The sequence below is a fragment of the Yarrowia lipolytica genome, chromosome 1C, assembly GCF_001761485.1.
Source record: "Yarrowia lipolytica chromosome 1C, complete sequence".
Lineage (NCBI taxonomy): Eukaryota > Fungi > Ascomycota > Dipodascomycetes > Dipodascales > Yarrowia > Yarrowia lipolytica.
In genome coordinates this window covers 3,073,203-3,089,226 of record NC_090772.1, presented here as the reverse complement: position 1 = coordinate 3,089,226, position 16,024 = coordinate 3,073,203, and the positions used below count along the sequence as shown (strand labels likewise).

Genomic DNA, 16,024 nt, shown 5'->3' with positions numbered 1-16,024 from the left:
ACCCTTACTGCTCCATTCGCTCCCCAATAAACTTTGCCATCACCCCAGATTAGAAAGAGCGTGCATTTGGGAGGTGGGGGCATTGGGTCCTAAAAGATACAGCCCTTCCCAGATTCAGATACCAGTAACCACTTACACACACGGCGCGGGGGATCAAAAACCGGCACAAAAAGACCAGGGGCTCCAGAGAGAGAGAGAGAGAGAGACAGAGAGAGACAGAGAGAGAGAGACAGAGAGACCCATTCAAGTGATATACGGGGAGAAACCATTCAAGAGCGCCAATTCCGACCAGCAACCGACGAGAACAGCCGTGGAATTCTGGGGACTGTTTATTTACATCCACGTGATACTGCCGCGGCGACATTTGAGCATTTAGGAACAGCAACGACGACCAGATCAACAGGCGCGTTGCACGTGATTTGACCATTGGTTTGAATTGATTGGAAATCACGTGATATCCCGTCTTGGATCACGTCGAGACTTGAGCAAGACCGAGGTGATCGACTCCCAACAGAGAGAGAGAGAGAGAGAGAGAGAGAGAGAGAGAGAGAGACGAAGCCATTTGTGACTTGCACGTCGAGCACGGACTGCTAAACTACAACACTGACCACACTGACCACTAAACTACAACATTGACCACATTCGTTTCGGTCCATCATTGGTGAGTAAATATGCCCTATCTCAAGGGGAAAGGTCAAACTCAGCTAAGACCGCCATACTAACTCAGCTCACAGACAGCCCATCATCGCTAACCGGTTCACTCTATCAATCCAATGATGGAAACACTACTGGAAAGTCTCATGAGCTCCGTCTCAGACGAGCCTCTTCTTGCACCGGACATTTCCATTCCTCCAGAAGAAGATGGCGACATGTCGGACTCGGACTTCTGGACCAAACTGCTGGATATAGTCTCTGTGAAGACCCACTCATATCCCGTGGTCGAGTCGGCACTGAAGGACTACCTCCTATTTGCAACTAAACATTTATCTGATTTTCTCGTCTCCGACAACGATCTCTTTCGAGCAGGATACAAGCTGACCACTTCTCCGATTTTCACGCTCCACAAAGCCTTCACCCGTCGCAAATTGATCGCCATGTTGACGTTGGCAGAGGAATACACAGACCTGGCGGCGGTGGTGTCTTTGATTCTGCTCATAGACTCTGATTCGCATCCCGCCACTCTGGAAATGATGCAAGAGGAAAACGCATGCCATGCGCTGACTCGGCTCTTGCTGACGTTTCAGAAGACGTCGGCTTTACGGCTCAGAAGAGTGTTGCTCGAGCTCACGTTTGAAATGTGCAAAATCCAGCGAATTTCCACGTCAGACTTGGAAAACATTTCCGACAAGTTTATCGACTCGCTCTTGAGGACCGTTGTCAACGCAGACAGAGACGATACCTCGCTGTACGACGCTTCCGTCATGAAAGTCTTGCTCTGTCTCAATGAGCAGTATATGATTGCAGCTTACGATGAAGACGAAGAGTCGGGGATTTATTCGAGTAAAGTGCTGGATCTGATTTCCCTAGATATCGACGGATACGTGGAGTTTGGCGCAAAGTTGGTGCTGTTACTGAATCGAGCGATAGATACATGTCTTCAGATCATGGGTCTGAAGCTGTTGTATTTGTTGTTCACGAATGAACCCACTTATGAGTATTTCTACACAAACGATCTGTTGGTGCTCATCGACGTGTTCATTCGAGAGCTCCACGACTTGCCCAATGACGAAGAGCAGCTCATTAACACGTATTTGCGAGTTCTCCACCCACTTATGGTCAACTCCCAAATCAGACACGAGCCGTACAAGATTGAGGGTCTGACTGATGTGTTGGAGATGCTTTCAGGTCACAAGGGAAGTAGTACTTTCCTTCCAGTATCAGAGACGACATTACGACTGGCTGTGAGATGTCTCGGAGTCCCGTGGCTGGAGTACACGTTCCCGTCTCCCATGAGCACCGTTCCCCCCTCTCCCAGTTCTTCTATCGGCTCGTTCAACGAGGAGGAGAGCCCCTCAAAGATCCGAGTGCCCAGCATTGGTATGACCGATTTCAGTGGTACTCGGCGACTTAGTCAGAGTTCTCTGGGCACCAATTCGGCCATGTCATCCACCACATCGCTCATTTCCTCACTCAAGCTTGCGCCACCGCCTCCACCGTCACGTGCGTCGTCCAAGGGGCCTCCCGTTCCTCCTCCGTCTAGAGGCAAGTCTCCGATGCCGCAAATATCACGGGTCAAGAGTCCAGCTCCTCCTCCGCCGCCGAGCAGGAATTCTCCTGCGCCGAAGAAGGACGTGAAGGAGTCTCGTGACAAGAAGGACAAGAAGGAGAAGCCGCGGCTGCCTCCCAGCAGAAAGAAACTGCTCGACATGAGTATCAGAAATACCAGCGTGGGAGATTTAAGTGTTGCCGAGCGGGAGTAGGAGATGGAGTTATTGGGTCAGAGCATGAGTATGACCAGGCAATCATCCTTGAGGGACGGTCATAGGTAGAGATAGAGGCTGGTCTTGTGATACTCTAGTTCCATGGTTCCATGGAGTCAGGGCTCGCATACCATTGAATCATCTCAGAGTCTTGTCACCGTTCATTTGGTAAGAGTCTTGACAATGGCAAGAGTACACAACACTGACAAGAGGGTCTATGTGAGGCAAGTAAAAGGAAATGGACCAGGAGGACATAACAGAGTCCAAATCAGCATCTATTTATACTACCACAATACTGTATATAGTTCAAAACACAATCCAACAATATTAGAGGAGTGAGTAGCTGTAGAACCGTCGCCAGGAAGGTTTCTGTTAGATCAATCAGAGTATGTACTACAAGTACTGTAGTATCTACGAGTAGCGGCGGCCAGTCTCTGGTCTGACTTCGATCTGGTGTCGCAAATGGAGGGCTAGGTAGTGTCACATTTCTGAGCCCTAAAGTGGTTGAAGAGACATGAGAAACACACCGATCGATAGCCCTCTGCGAGTTCAAAACGAATACATCATTTGCTTCAGAACTGATTGGTGAAAGGTCTCTGCTTACTGGAGCCCTGAAGAAACGCTGTAGAGCGGGAACAAAGGCGGTATTGTTTTCATGTCGATTATGGCCCCAGTTTGAGTGCCGCAATACCAAGGTCCGAGACATTGACCACCACCGAGGAGGTGGCTGGCATGTGGAGTGCGCTCTCATCGAGGGCGGCCCCGACACATGGAGATCTTCAATGTACCGACGCCAACGCCAAGTGGTATTAACCATTCTGGTTCTGTCAATGGCTCTCGGGAGAGGTTGAAACACTGTTGGGTTCGCCAAAGCTGAGATTGAAGATAACATCTTGCCGTTAGTAGGGACTAGTCGACCAGGGTTTAAGTCATCGTAGCAGTCACATTATGTAGGCAGTATATAACTGACAGTGACAGACTTGCCGACACCGTTGGCTGTGATTTCCGGTCTATCTCTCCAGCCTCCCAGGAATCAGTGTCGGTAGTCTTTGGTTCGGACGACTTGATGTCTCATTACCGGCGCTGGCTGATCCTCCGGTACCTCAATCAGAGAAAACCCGACCCACTCATCCCCCACTACAACGGCTTTGCGCTGATGGAATGAACTCATGGATCGGGAGCGCCATGTTCCATGCCCGCGGCCCGTGACCGGGAAACTTGACTACTTCTCGGCCGACAGACGAGACTTCAGAGAAAATACCGGCTTCATTCTTGCCTCAGAGAATCCCCCGTCTCATTCTTGCCTCAGTCTGTGTCAAGCTCTTCCTGGCTCGCGTTTCGTGTCTTTCCTTCATCGAATTCGACCCAGGACACAACATGAGGGTTAACGTAGTGGTCGGTGCAATTTGACCTCGTGTCACCTTCTGGGTCACTATGGGCCTGCAGCTGTGTGATGTCCCACCATGGAAGTTTCTCATCGACGCCCACTCGCTGTGGCACACTACTACCCTGATCCCCTGATTCCTGTAGTACGAGGAGCTGATGGCTGGAGACGGAGACGTTGCCATACGAGAGAGAAGTGCAAGGTCCTTGGTACCGTTAGGATTATCGAATTGGTACCATTGGGGTGGCCGAATTGGTCATGGAGTTCTTCCTCTCTTTAACTCCAAGAAAATGCTATGAATACATGAATTAGGCCTTTGTAGCCAGAGGGTACTTTCTAGGCCGATCTTGAGGACGTCTAACGGCGCCCTGGTATCGCCGGTCTCGACGTGTGGATCTTGATTTCGTGGTTCTTGGTGCTGCTTTCCCCACCGTGTTGGTCATTCGAGGAATGGGGTAGTCTGCCTCAAACTTGGAGTACGGTAGTCTATCGTGGACTCAACCTCGGCATCACTCTTGCTGTCACCATCCTTCTCCCCTTCGAGTTTCTGCTCTTCTTCGATCCCATAACCGTCCTTGTCGTCCACTACGACGATCCTCCATCCAGGCTCCAAATCCTCTTTAGTAGGAACTTTTGTGAGCAGCCTTTCCGGCATCGGAGTCCAAATCAGCTTGGATGGCGCTGCTTCAACTGCACATTGTTTTTGACTACCTTATCGATGGCCACTTCAAGCGAATAGCTGTCTCAGGGTTTCTGACCAGACGAGTGACTCAAGAGCAGAGACGTCATCTGGTGTTGTTAGTCTTGAGGAGCAGTGGGATAGCTATCGCACTGACCAGAGAGTGGCAGTCGGTCGGCTGTCGGGTGGCTGTCGAGTGGCCAGCTCGGTCGTTTCGACCTCAATACCTGACAGCCATCTTCTCCAGTACGAGATCTGTTTCAAGATGAAGGCGTAGTATACTGGCGGTTGAAGGCGATTTTGAGCTTGAGCGCGGGCAGATGGGACCTTCTCAGGGGGCTGCGGGTGTTGGTCGAGGAAGAGTGAGAGGAAGAGTGAGAGGAAGAGTGAGAGGTTAGGGATGGTTGAGTGAGAGTGAGAATGAGAGGTTGAGTGAGAGGAAGAGGTTGAGTCAGGATAAAGTGAGGGTATAAGACGGTATATATAGAACTGAATATGAACATTTGGGTTCGAATAATGGTTGAATAGTTGTTCAGTCGTATTAACTACGTTGAAATCTACAGGATTTTCTTTTTTTCTTTCTCGTCTCTTCATTTGGGGTCTTTTGTAGAGTGCTTTATATCTCTTTAGTTGACTTTAGTTCAAGGGTGAATGATTAGTTGGCTTTAGTTAGTGAATGAATTGAGGTAATAGTTAACGGTGACCACTGGAAACTAGTTAGTGAGATGGTGAAGTTGACAAGGATTTGGAGTCGACAGAAATGTCGGAATATACCGCCTTTCGACCACACTGACTTGTTTATTTTGTTATTTAGATTATTTTTGATATTTAGACGAATTAACTGTTGAATTTAGATTATTACAGATTAATTAGTTCAAACACTTCAGATTAAATCAAACAAAGACTTCAATTGCGTAGAATAAATAGAAAAAAATGAAAATCGAAAGAATAATTGCGAGTAACTATTAAACAGTGAATTGACAGCCCTACCCAGTCCCCAGAGCTATTAAAATACAACATATGGCTATAGCACGATAGTAATAAACTGAATAGTATGGATCATGCACTGGAGATACTAGAGATACCGCCTATCTGCTCCAAACTGCGGAAACTTGTAGTGACTAAAGCAGCAAAATAGTCACACTGTCATCATAAAACACACTTGATAGAGCCAGTCTATCTGCCTTTTAGAAACACCAAAAACAATCGAAAAAACATCCCGAAATAAATAAACCGACGTCCAGAATCTAATGATAATATCAATTCCTCTATATCTCCACTCCTCATCGAATTGACCAGGCCTCCATGGTCCGCGCCTGGATTGGAAACTTCTTCACGTGACCAACTCTAATTCATTTCCAGGCCGCATCGCTGGGGGTGCAGTTTTGGGGGGTCTTAAGACGGGGTTTTTTGATGAATTTTCGTCTCCATTTTTACCAGTTCATTAGTAAGCCAATTTGAACAGGAATTTCGAGTTTTGTTTTTGGAGATACTTGCTCTGAGTACTACATACTTGACATCTCAACTAAATACTGTAAATGCTTACAACACGATTTTATTGACCGAAAATATGAATAAAAATAAACAAATGACAGAAAAATTTCCAAAATCTTTTTGGGACTCGAGGAGAATGCTCCACAGCTGTAACATGTACAATTTGAGCTCCTATCGGACTTTTCCAAAGCTTTTTTATTGAATCTCTCAATCTACCCTTCATATGCTGCTTATGACTTATGAACAATCATCTGTTTCCAAAAAGTGAATGAACGTTCCCCAATGTTTACAAATCAATGCATGGACTGCTTAATAAACTCCATCAAGTTTGGTCTTACTAAACCTCTTCATTGCCGGACAGTTTCAGACTAAGTTGTATTCGGTAACATAATTTACCACGACAGCAAATGGAGTGTATCGTCAAACCCATATTACACCTAAAGACATATTTCTGTTAATTTTCTCTATATTGCAAAATTAAAATATCAGTGTATTCGCAGAGGCACACAATTGTAGTATTAGTATTGTTCAATTTTCATCCCTTGATAGACTCAATTCAACGCACTAAAGTCTGGTCATAACCTGCCCCAACCACATCCCCGTAATAAATAATCTGGATTTATCTCACCTTCCACTTTTTTCATCTCCAAACCCAAAATCTCGTAAAAACCTCAAATCCAAGCCACAAAAACAACCTAATTTTCTTTTAACAACTAAAATAAATCAAAATAAATAAATAAATCAAAAAGAGCGCAAAATCAAACAGACAAATTACACCACAAAAATGAGCACCCATTACCATTTAACTAACATATCTCATGTGGTCACGTGACTGCACGTGACCCCCAAGCCTCCACGAATATCCTCAACTTGCTCCCTATCAAAGGTGCAGCAACCTCCAAGGTCCCCAATTCGAAACCTTAAACCAACCACTCTTAATGAACCACTTATGCCATATAAGAGGTTGGTTCCTTGTACTGATTATTGGAAATACTCATTATTCAGCAATTTGGTACCATTCGCTCGATTCTTTTGATACACCGTTATGCTTGCAACATATTCGCCGTTCGCCGTTCGCCATTTTCCCAATGTCGATTGGGGGGGGGGGGGGGGCGGAAGTTCATAAACTGTGTGGGCCTGAAGGGGTTGCAAAGTCATAACCCTGTGGGCCCGCCAGGGCAGGGCTGTCGGTCAATAACCTGTCCTACCTTTGGGAGTTTGGGTCATAACCTGTTGGCCCGCCAGGGCAGGGCTGTGTCGGTCATAACCTGTCTACCTTTGGAAGTTGGTCATAACCTGTGGCCCGCCAGGGCAGGGCTGTCGGTCATAACCTGTCTACCTTTGGAAGTTGGTCATAACCTGTCGACTGCCCAACTCATAACCTGACAGCCGCCCATGCATCAACGTGCATACAGGAGGCGTTTTCCTTGGTCATAACCTTTGTTGGTCATAACCTGTGGCGTAAAAAAAGGAAACTTCATTTGCCCGTTACCGCTCATGCCCCATCCACCTGACCTTCGCAGTGATTTCTTTGATATCCCAGATGCAGATGCGATACCTGCTGTCGATTCGGATTCCAGAATGCGATACGTTGATTGCGATACCCTTACCCTATACCCTAACCTGTTGATATCAGGCAAGAGCTGAATTGTGCTGTTTAGAGGCAACTGCAGGAGGCGGTGCATGTGAAAGCGTTATCGTGGTTCGGGAATTGCGGTGGCAACACCAGGGCTTATTGATTTATGGCTTGTAAAGTATGGGTTATGGCTTAGTAAAGTATGGTTTAGTAATGTATGGCTTACTACTCCACGGCTTACTCATCTACGGTTGACTAACTCAGAGCCCTTTTCGCCATTGGTTGGAGTGATCCAATGGCGAAAAGGACTCTGCCCAGAATTCTTGGCGTTGCCACCAAACTTTTGGGTGTCCTTTTTTTGACTAGGAATGTGGAGAATGGAGTAGGTTTTGTTTGCTGGCAAAGTTGAAGGAAGTGGGATTATGATGTGTTTGTGGTTGTTTGAATTGTCTTGTTTTTGGGGTCATTTTGGAGGCAAAAATCGGCAGTATTTTTTGGTGTTTGTTTGGTCTTAATCTGATTTCTGGCTGTGTTTTTGTGGCCGATTCGAGATTTCGATTAGATTTTATCATCTTTTTGTATCGTCGTATTAGCCACGTTTGATTTTGTTGCTGAACTCTGATTGTGGGGCGGCGGCGCGCAAAGGGGAAAGCGGTTTTGTCGGTTTTTAGGCTGCGAAACCGAAGGGAAACAGGGCGTTCGCGGTACCGTTGGAGTCACGTGATTTTTGCCTCTTTGCTGGGCGTTCGAATGGTTTTTTTTGGGCGGAATCCGGACATTTTGGGGTCGGTTCTTTTTGGGCGATTTTTTTATTATTTTTGAGACTATTTTGCCATTGGTCTGAAAAGTTTAATTCAATCAAGAAAACGATAAAGAAACCCAAAATGACAGAATGCAAAAGTGCAATACAAGAAATCATATGACGGCAACCCGAGCAGCGATAATCCCTACAAGTATATATAGGGCGGTGGTATGGTCCTTTTGACATCTTCACAGACAATCATCGACAGAGACTCAATTACCCGAGACTCAATCACCACCAGACCCATCTAACCAGTCGCTCAAGAAAAACTCCGCCGGACGTTTTTTTTTAATCCACCCGAACAATCTCACCAACTACCAAAATGGCCTGCTCTACCAACTGCCACTGCACCAAGCCCTGCACCAACTGTGCCTGCGACACCAAGTCGTGCTCCTGCGGACCTTGCAAGTGCGAGTCTTGCCAGTGCACCAAGGCTTGCGAGTGCGAGAAGAACCCCGATTGCAAGTGTGAGACCTGCAAGTGCGAGGGAGCTTGCAAGTGCTAAGCCCACTGATTTATTCAATTGATTTTCCGTTGAGAAGTACTGTATTTGTAGAGTAGTTTTCTCCGAATAAAAGCACAATTAGAAAATGAAGAAGAAAAAAGTAGGGGAAAAAAAACACATAAAAACTGAGTCGAGGGTGATTCTTGCAAACGCAGGTAGGCTCGCAAGTGTTGAATTTTCGACAGATTTTATTCAGATTCTTGCGTAGAAAAATGCTCACAGATGTATCGTGAATCTCCTAATAAATAAAATATAAATGTCGATTGGAAAATCTTATAATTTTAAAAGAGGTTTGTTTTTTTTTCTTTTTTTTTTTCTTAATTACTGAAAGAGAACTGATACATCTGAGAACTCTGGAGCTGAAAATTCCAGAATATTGAAAATTGCTAAACAACTGACACTCTTACATATACATTGATGGTTGGGTTGGGTTGTTGAATTTTCTGAATCATCATCCATTCCTCACAATTTGTATTTCTTTTAATTTTAAGTATTATTTAAAATCGAATTCCCCAACTATTCTTTGATTAATGTATCGCCACATCTAGAAAAAAATGGAAGTATATCTAGACAATATCTCCAGCCCCAATGATTTTTAGATCAAGTGATACCCCCACTCATCTATATACCTCACTTGACATGTTTACCGTTCCATGTGACAATTTTTCTGATTTTCCGATTTTTTCCTATATTGAAATTCAAATTACATTTATTAATTCCCCAAATAACCTTTGATCGTGCATAACCTCTTTTTTTTAAAAAATTCTACATCACTTATTTTCTGTGCACACCAACGCATCTAGAAGGACAACAACATGGACTGGGAACGCGAAATTTCGAGCGGAGCATCTTCGACACTGCTGCCCTCGACAGATCCCGATTACAAGGAGCTTGACGGGGTCACTGTCGATTATGAGGACCTTATTGACGAGGACGAAGAGGAGGAAGACGAAATCGTGGAGGACGACTACGAAGAGGAAATCACCTCGGGAAATGTGACTAAGCGGTACAACAAGCAGAAGAAGGTGGTTGCAAGCGTTTTAGGCGAAAAACCGGCACAACAGACCGCTGACAGCGACCTCAGCAAGTACACGGGCCGATTACGTATGGACGACGACTATCTTGATTCACTGACTCATCAGGGGCTTGCTGCACGTGATGGGCAGGTGAAGGGCAAGAAAAAGTCGTCTGGAGGTGGATCTCAGACAGGTGGCAATTCTGCTCTCATGGGGACCGCCACCAAAGACCGGGCTGATCGAGCCACTAATGAGCAGGTTCTGGATCCCCGGACCCGAATGATTCTGTTCAAAATGATCAACCGAGGAATTATTTTCGAGGTCAACGGGTGCGTTTCCACCGGCAAAGAAGCCAACGTGTACCATGCGTGCACCGAGGAGGGCGTTCATCGTGCCATCAAGATCTACAAGACGTCAATTCTGGTGTTCAAGGACCGAGATCGATATGTGAGTGGAGAATACCGGTTCAGACATGGCTATTCGCGCCACAATCCGCGCAAAATGGTCAAGGTATGGGCTGAAAAGGAAATCCGAAACCTCAAGAGATTGCATACCGCCGGAATCCCGTGTCCGGAACCTCTTCATTTACATCTTCATGTTCTGGTGATGGGGTTTCTGGGCGACAAAAAGGGATGGCCCAGTCCCCGGTTGCGAGATGCCAAAATCTCCGAGCTCTTTGCCAACCCTGCCGAGGAATACACTGCTCTGTATCATCAGTTGTGTGCGTACATGCGAATCATGTATCAGAAGTGTCGGCTAGTCCACGCCGATTTGTCTGAGTACAACATTCTGTACCATGAGCGCAAGTTGTACATTATCGACGTTTCGCAGTCGGTTGAACACGATCATCCTCATTCTCTGGAGTTTCTGAGAATGGATATCAAGAATTGCAATGATTATTTCCGGAAACATGGAGTCAGCGTGTTTCCCGAGAGAACACTCTTCCATCTCATTACCAGCCCGTTTCTGGAAGACATCAAAATCACCGACGAGATCTCCGTTAGTTCCCGGGAGTTGGTGGAGGTGGATGAAAAGGATGGTGAAAAGGGCGACAAAACGACTGGAGACAAGAGTGACGATAAGGCTGAAGATGATAAGAGTGAAGACAAGGGCGAAGACAAGGATGAACACAAGGATGACAAAGTTTCCGTAATCGATGACTCCACTACTGTCTGTGACACTTCTGCTACCATGTCTGGCCCTGCAGAGGCGAAAAAACGAATGGAGGAAACAGTCGACTCGCTCACCGCATATATCCAAGCGATGCCCATTGAAGAGTCCACGGACCAAATAGAGGCCGATGACGCCGTGTTCCGGTCGGTCTACATTCCCCAGAACCTCGACCAGGTCTATGACGTCGAGCGAGACGTGGAAATGGTCAATGCCGGCCAGGGCAAGGATCTCATCTACTCGTCGCTCATTGGCAAGAAGGACGAGGAAGAAGACCAAGAGATGGGCTCGGAAAGCGAGTCTGACAACGAGAGCATTTCGTCGATTGACTCGGAGGAGCGCGAACGGCGGTTCCAGGAGAAAAAGGCCCTGACCTCGAAACTGGGCAAGAAGTTTGAAGACAAGGATGCTAAAAAGGAGCGAAAGGCGGCAGTCAAGGAGGCTCAGAAGGAGAAGCGCAAGGAGAAGATGAAGAAGGCCACCAAGAAGAAGCTGATTTCCAAGTCCAAGGGTAAACATTAATTGGCGTTGTAGTGGTGACGAGTTGTCGCTGGAGATGTGCAACGACCTTGTCGACGGCAATTCGATACCGGCGCCTTCTTGAGTCTGAACATGCTGGATCTGTTGACTGTACTTTACTCCTACACCCAGTACCCAACCTATAGATTATGTATTGTTAAAATCCAGAAATGATAGACGAAAAGAGAAACTCTGCCCGGTAGACGTTAGTTTCAGCCTTCTTAAGAAGTTTTCACGACCTCTTCACGTGATGATACAGTGTTATTTTCAATCCGTTCTCACTTGGTCCAAATGATGGGAACTCATTTCAATACTGTACAATTACTGTACAAATACTTAACCAATCAACAAAATTACTTGGACTATCTGAGAAAAATGTTGTTTGATGCAAAAAAAAAATAGTACTACCAAAAACATAAAAATTATATGAATATATCTATCCGATTTTTGCACTTTGGTTATATAAGCGGGCAAACCATCTACTGGAATATACCACCAAAGGCGACTGGTTCGAGGAGAAGCAAAAAGTCTCTAGTATGCAAAAACATATTTTTTTTTCTATTTTTTTTGTATTTTTTTTATTTTATAGTATTTTTTTATTTTATAGTATTTTTTTTATTTTACAGTATTCATTTATTTTATACTATTCTTTATTTTATCGTATTTGTTTTATATAGTATATGTTACAAAAAATGAGAAAAGTACGATTGTTTCGATATAGTCAACATAACCACTTACAACTCACTTCCCCACGTAGCACGCGCTAGAAGAGTGCTTACTCATTCACCAGAGAGAGATTCTAGATGAGCAGATATACCACCAGACACGCCACCGGATACACCATCAGATAAATCATCAGATACACCATCTACAGGAACAACTTCTTTACAACCAGCTGGTTCCTCTCATGATCATGTGGGGAATTGGCGGGTATTACTTAAAAAAGTGCCCAAAACGCCAGGAGCACGAGTGCCACGCGCAAACATAGGAACATTCAATTTTAGGGTCATATCAGGAGATATTGACCTCGGGTTCTCATTGTCTTGATCGGACTCTGGAGGATGTCACGCGCATCTAGTCGCGAATAGTCGTCACGAGACACCACAGATAACGCCACCCACGCTGTGCTAGAGACGTTTGAAGTGGGTAAACGTGTTTGATGTGCAGGATCTCACACAAGCCGCCCTATTGGAGGAGCATATCAGAGACATTGGTAATGACACACGTTTACCAGAGATGTGGTTCGTCAATGCCCAGAGCTTCTTTGAATCGCATGAGCTCCTTTCGGAGTACTTGAAAGTAGAGTCGCCCTCTGGACCACGACTATCCAGAACGCTTCGAGCGGCCTGAAATGACGATTGCAGGCAGCGGTAGAGTGGTTTGCGGTCGTCACAGTCCGAGAGGGCAGCGGAAGACGGAGCCGAGGGCTCCATGACCGGGCCCAGACAGTGGAGCTTCCAAGCACTGCTGCTGGGCATAATAATAGACTCCACTTTGGCGAGAAATTCAAGACGAAATAATAGCCCCTTCTGCAAGGCTAATCGGAGGTAGAGTTCCAAGGAAGAGAAGAAACGGGACGATAAAATGGGTTTTCCTCGAGATGGAAAGTTAGGGGGTGGTTTGAAGACATCTCGTGTCTGTGGCGAGTCTCCTGGACGCATTTTTTCCGTTTTCCCGCCATATTTGCACCGGTCAGACCAGTTTCAAACACCGATCTGGGGATCTTATCAGAGTTGTCACAGATTATAGCAACTTCGGCAAATGTATAGATGTAGGGTTGACAAGGTGGATTCGTGGGCCGCAATCCGTGCTGGGTGAGCTCTTTAGACAAGGGGGCTGTTTCGGCTGTTCCAGATGTCAAAGATACACACTTTTGAAGCGTGTGCCCCCCAGGGGTTTGGCGAGGTTTGAACTGGCGGTCTTGGTAGGTGTCAACTAAAGCTAAGTAAAGCTAAGTAAATCTGCGGGCGGGTGGGAATATGAGAATGGGCCCTGGATGACGAAGCCCCTTCAAACATCCCTTATCGCTGTTAGCGATCAGTTGGAGGATGGTTAATGAATCGACCATGGTGATAAAGAACTTGTCGACAACTGGATTTCAGCAGTAACAGTTCAACTATCTTGTACGTCTGACTTCAGAGCAAAACAGAAACCCGTTATCCTGACGTCAATTCCGACGCCAATTCCGACGCCAATTCCGACGCCAATTCCAAGACTCCTTAGTATGCTCGAATGTAGAGTAATTTTGGCCGCTCAGAAATCGACAATTGGGCTAGTCCTTTGGTTTTTCCCACAAGCCCTCTCCTATACTCCCCGTCGTCCATCTGTCTCCATCCACTCTCCGCAGCCCATCTGTCTCCGTCTCTCTCCTTATCCATCGACCTACCAATGGCACGCCGACAATACCACTCATTGGTGCATGCTAGAATACCTCGATAGCCGCAGATTTGTTATGATAGCACTTGTTCAAACCAGACTAGCATTTAGCACGGATGATGTGGGGTGAGAGGTGGAGACATGTTGGGAGCCTTGGACAGGGAAAACGGAACTTCAAAAGCTGCCAACAGTTGCAAATCACCCTTTAAACCGGGTTTACTTGGCCTCTATCAACTCTCCGACTTCCTCCATGTTCCCCATGTGTCTCTACATCCGGACTTTATGTCCCCCTCCATCCCCCACCCACCCCACTACCCCTCGGGTCTAGACCTACCCCTCAACCTGAAGACGGTCGATCCAGCTATAAAGAGTTGGCCAGCAGATGTTCGCATGGCAAGTGGACCAGCAAACGCCTCCTTTGCCAGAGATGACGCAAATCGAGACCAACCGCGAAGAAAAGGCGGAGCTCGGCCATGAGACAGGGTCCAGTGACTCTCCTCAGTTCAGCCCTCAGGTTGAAGAGATCAACCAGATGGATCTCCAGGTGGATCCCCAGATAATTCCCCAGATGGACGAATTCCCCCCTCCGCCGTCGCAAGAGGAAATCAACGACAGAATCAAACAACTGGCCATCAAACATAACGTCAACCATCGCAAACTCATGTTGAAAATCGACATCTGCGTCGTTCCCCTGACTTGTCTACTCTATGTCCTGGCGTTTCTGGACCGAGTCAACGTTTCCAATGCCAATGTTTATGGCATGTCCGAGGATCTGAATATGACCGGCAACAAGTTCAACACCGCTCTGGCCATCTTCTTTGTGCCCTACGTCATTGCCGAGATTCCTTCCAATTGGCTCATGAAGAAGTTCAAGCCCCATGTCTGGTTGACGGGGTGTATGACTCTGTTTGGAGTCTGTCTCCTGGGTCAGGGGTTTGTTCGAACCTACGGACAACTGCTGGCCACCCGATTTCTGCTCGGGCTGTTCGAAGCAGGCATGTTTCCGGGCTGCTTCTACCTGCTGTCCATGTGGTATCGCCGAGAGGAGGCCCAGAAACGATACTCCTTCTTCTTCTCGTCCACCACCCTGGCCGGAGCGTTCGGTGGCCTCATTGCCGCTGGTATCCACAACCTGGACCACGACAGAGGCATTCGATCGTGGCAATGGATCTTTATCATCGAAGGAGCGTGCACAGCTACCATTGGAATTCTCATGATTTTTTGCCTGGCGGACTTCCCCGAGGAGGCGCGGTTTCTCAAACAGAACGAACGGGACTTCATCAAGGAGAAACTGGAGATTGGAAACGCCGGAGTGTCGGAATACGAACGTTCCATGACTCGCAAAGACCTGGCGTTTGTCTTCTCCGACTGGAAGGTCTGGATCTCCGGACTCCTGTACTTTGGATACATTGTTCCGGCCTATGGATACGCCTACTTTGGCACCGCCATCGTCAAGGGTTTGGGATACTCGCCGGTCATGACCCAACTGTACTCGGTGCCGCCCTGGGTGGCGGGATTTGGCTTCTCCATGGTGTCGGCGGCGTTTTCCGACCACTTTCGACACCGGTTTGCGTTTGCCTTCTTTGCGGGAATCGTCGCGGTGGCGGGATTTGGACTTCTCATGGGACAAACAAAACATATCGGCATCCGATACGGCTCGCTGTTCATGATATGCGCAGGAACATACACGGCCATGCCAATTCTGGTGTGCTGGACTCAAATGAACTTCTCGGGACACCACCGAAAGGCCATTGCGTCGGGCTGGCAGATTGGTTTCGGAAACACGGCGGGGTTCATTTCGACGTTTATCTTCGAGGCAAACGAGGCGCCCACCTATCCAACCGCGCTCGACGTGTGTCTGGCCTTTACCGCCTTTTCCACCGTGCTCCTCGCGGTCTATTTTGCCGCCATCTGGGCTGACAACAGGTACAAGCGAACGGAAAAGTACCGTCAAAAGTTCCGATCGTGGCCCAAGGAGAAACAGCAGTTGGCCGGAGAACTTCATCCTAGTATTTTCTATAGTTATTAGGGAGTGACGGTACATCAAGGTCAATTGCTTGACTAACGGTGGATTGTCTAGGTA

At 46.9% G+C, this 16,024-nt stretch overlaps 5 protein-coding genes and 3 pseudogenes across 5 annotated transcripts; 5 read left to right on the top strand and 3 right to left on the bottom strand.

The window, feature by feature from the left end:
* Window positions 1-773: 773 nt before the first annotated feature.
* On the top strand, window positions 774-2,420 carry YALI1_C30884g (uncharacterized protein; the record flags this gene model as incomplete). The annotated part of the gene is made up of 1 exon (XM_502138.3): window positions 774-2,420. The coding sequence occupies one exon, from the start codon at window positions 774-776 to the stop codon at window positions 2,418-2,420; it is 1,647 nt and encodes a 548-aa protein (XP_502138.3).
* Window positions 2,421-2,688: 268 nt separating this feature from the next.
* YALI1_C30859g (uncharacterized protein) lies at window positions 2,689-3,312 on the bottom strand (the record flags this gene model as incomplete). Its single annotated transcript, XM_068282527.1, has 1 exon — window positions 2,689-3,312. The coding sequence occupies one exon, from the start codon at window positions 3,310-3,312 to the stop codon at window positions 2,689-2,691; it is 624 nt and encodes a 207-aa protein (XP_068138628.1).
* A 230-nt stretch (window positions 3,313-3,542) lies between these two features.
* Window positions 3,543-3,932, top strand: YALI1_C30856g (Compare to YALI0C22417g, Misc non-coding, similar to uniprot|Q9P6N9 Schizosaccharomyces pombe SPAC823.07 protein no start; annotated as a pseudogene).
* A 180-nt stretch (window positions 3,933-4,112) lies between these two features.
* Window positions 4,113-4,495, bottom strand: YALI1_C30847g (Compare to YALI0C22407g, Misc non-coding, some similarities with uniprot|Q6CHX2 Yarrowia lipolytica YALI0A03861g no start; annotated as a pseudogene).
* A 4,182-nt stretch (window positions 4,496-8,677) lies between these two features.
* YALI1_C30805g (Compare to YALI0C22394g, Misc non-coding, gnl|GLV|YALI0C22394g [Yarrowia lipolytica] weakly similar to uniprot|P41928 Yarrowia lipolytica MTP2 Metallothionein-II) lies at window positions 8,678-8,860 on the top strand (annotated as a pseudogene).
* An 815-nt stretch (window positions 8,861-9,675) lies between these two features.
* Window positions 9,676-11,568, top strand: YALI1_C30795g (uncharacterized protein; the record flags this gene model as incomplete). The annotated part of the gene is made up of 1 exon (XM_502134.3): window positions 9,676-11,568. One exon carries the CDS (start codon window positions 9,676-9,678, stop codon window positions 11,566-11,568), a length of 1,893 nt encoding a protein of 630 aa, XP_502134.3.
* A 1,124-nt stretch (window positions 11,569-12,692) lies between these two features.
* On the bottom strand, window positions 12,693-13,226 carry YALI1_C30760g (uncharacterized protein; the record flags this gene model as incomplete). The annotated part of the gene is made up of 1 exon (XM_068282526.1): window positions 12,693-13,226. One exon carries the CDS (start codon window positions 13,224-13,226, stop codon window positions 12,693-12,695), a length of 534 nt encoding a protein of 177 aa, XP_068138627.1.
* Window positions 13,227-14,323: 1,097 nt separating this feature from the next.
* Window positions 14,324-15,970, top strand: YALI1_C30749g (uncharacterized protein; the record flags this gene model as incomplete). Its single annotated transcript, XM_502133.3, has 1 exon — window positions 14,324-15,970. The coding sequence occupies one exon, from the start codon at window positions 14,324-14,326 to the stop codon at window positions 15,968-15,970; it is 1,647 nt and encodes a 548-aa protein (XP_502133.3).
* Between the last annotated feature and the right edge of the window lie 54 nt (window positions 15,971-16,024).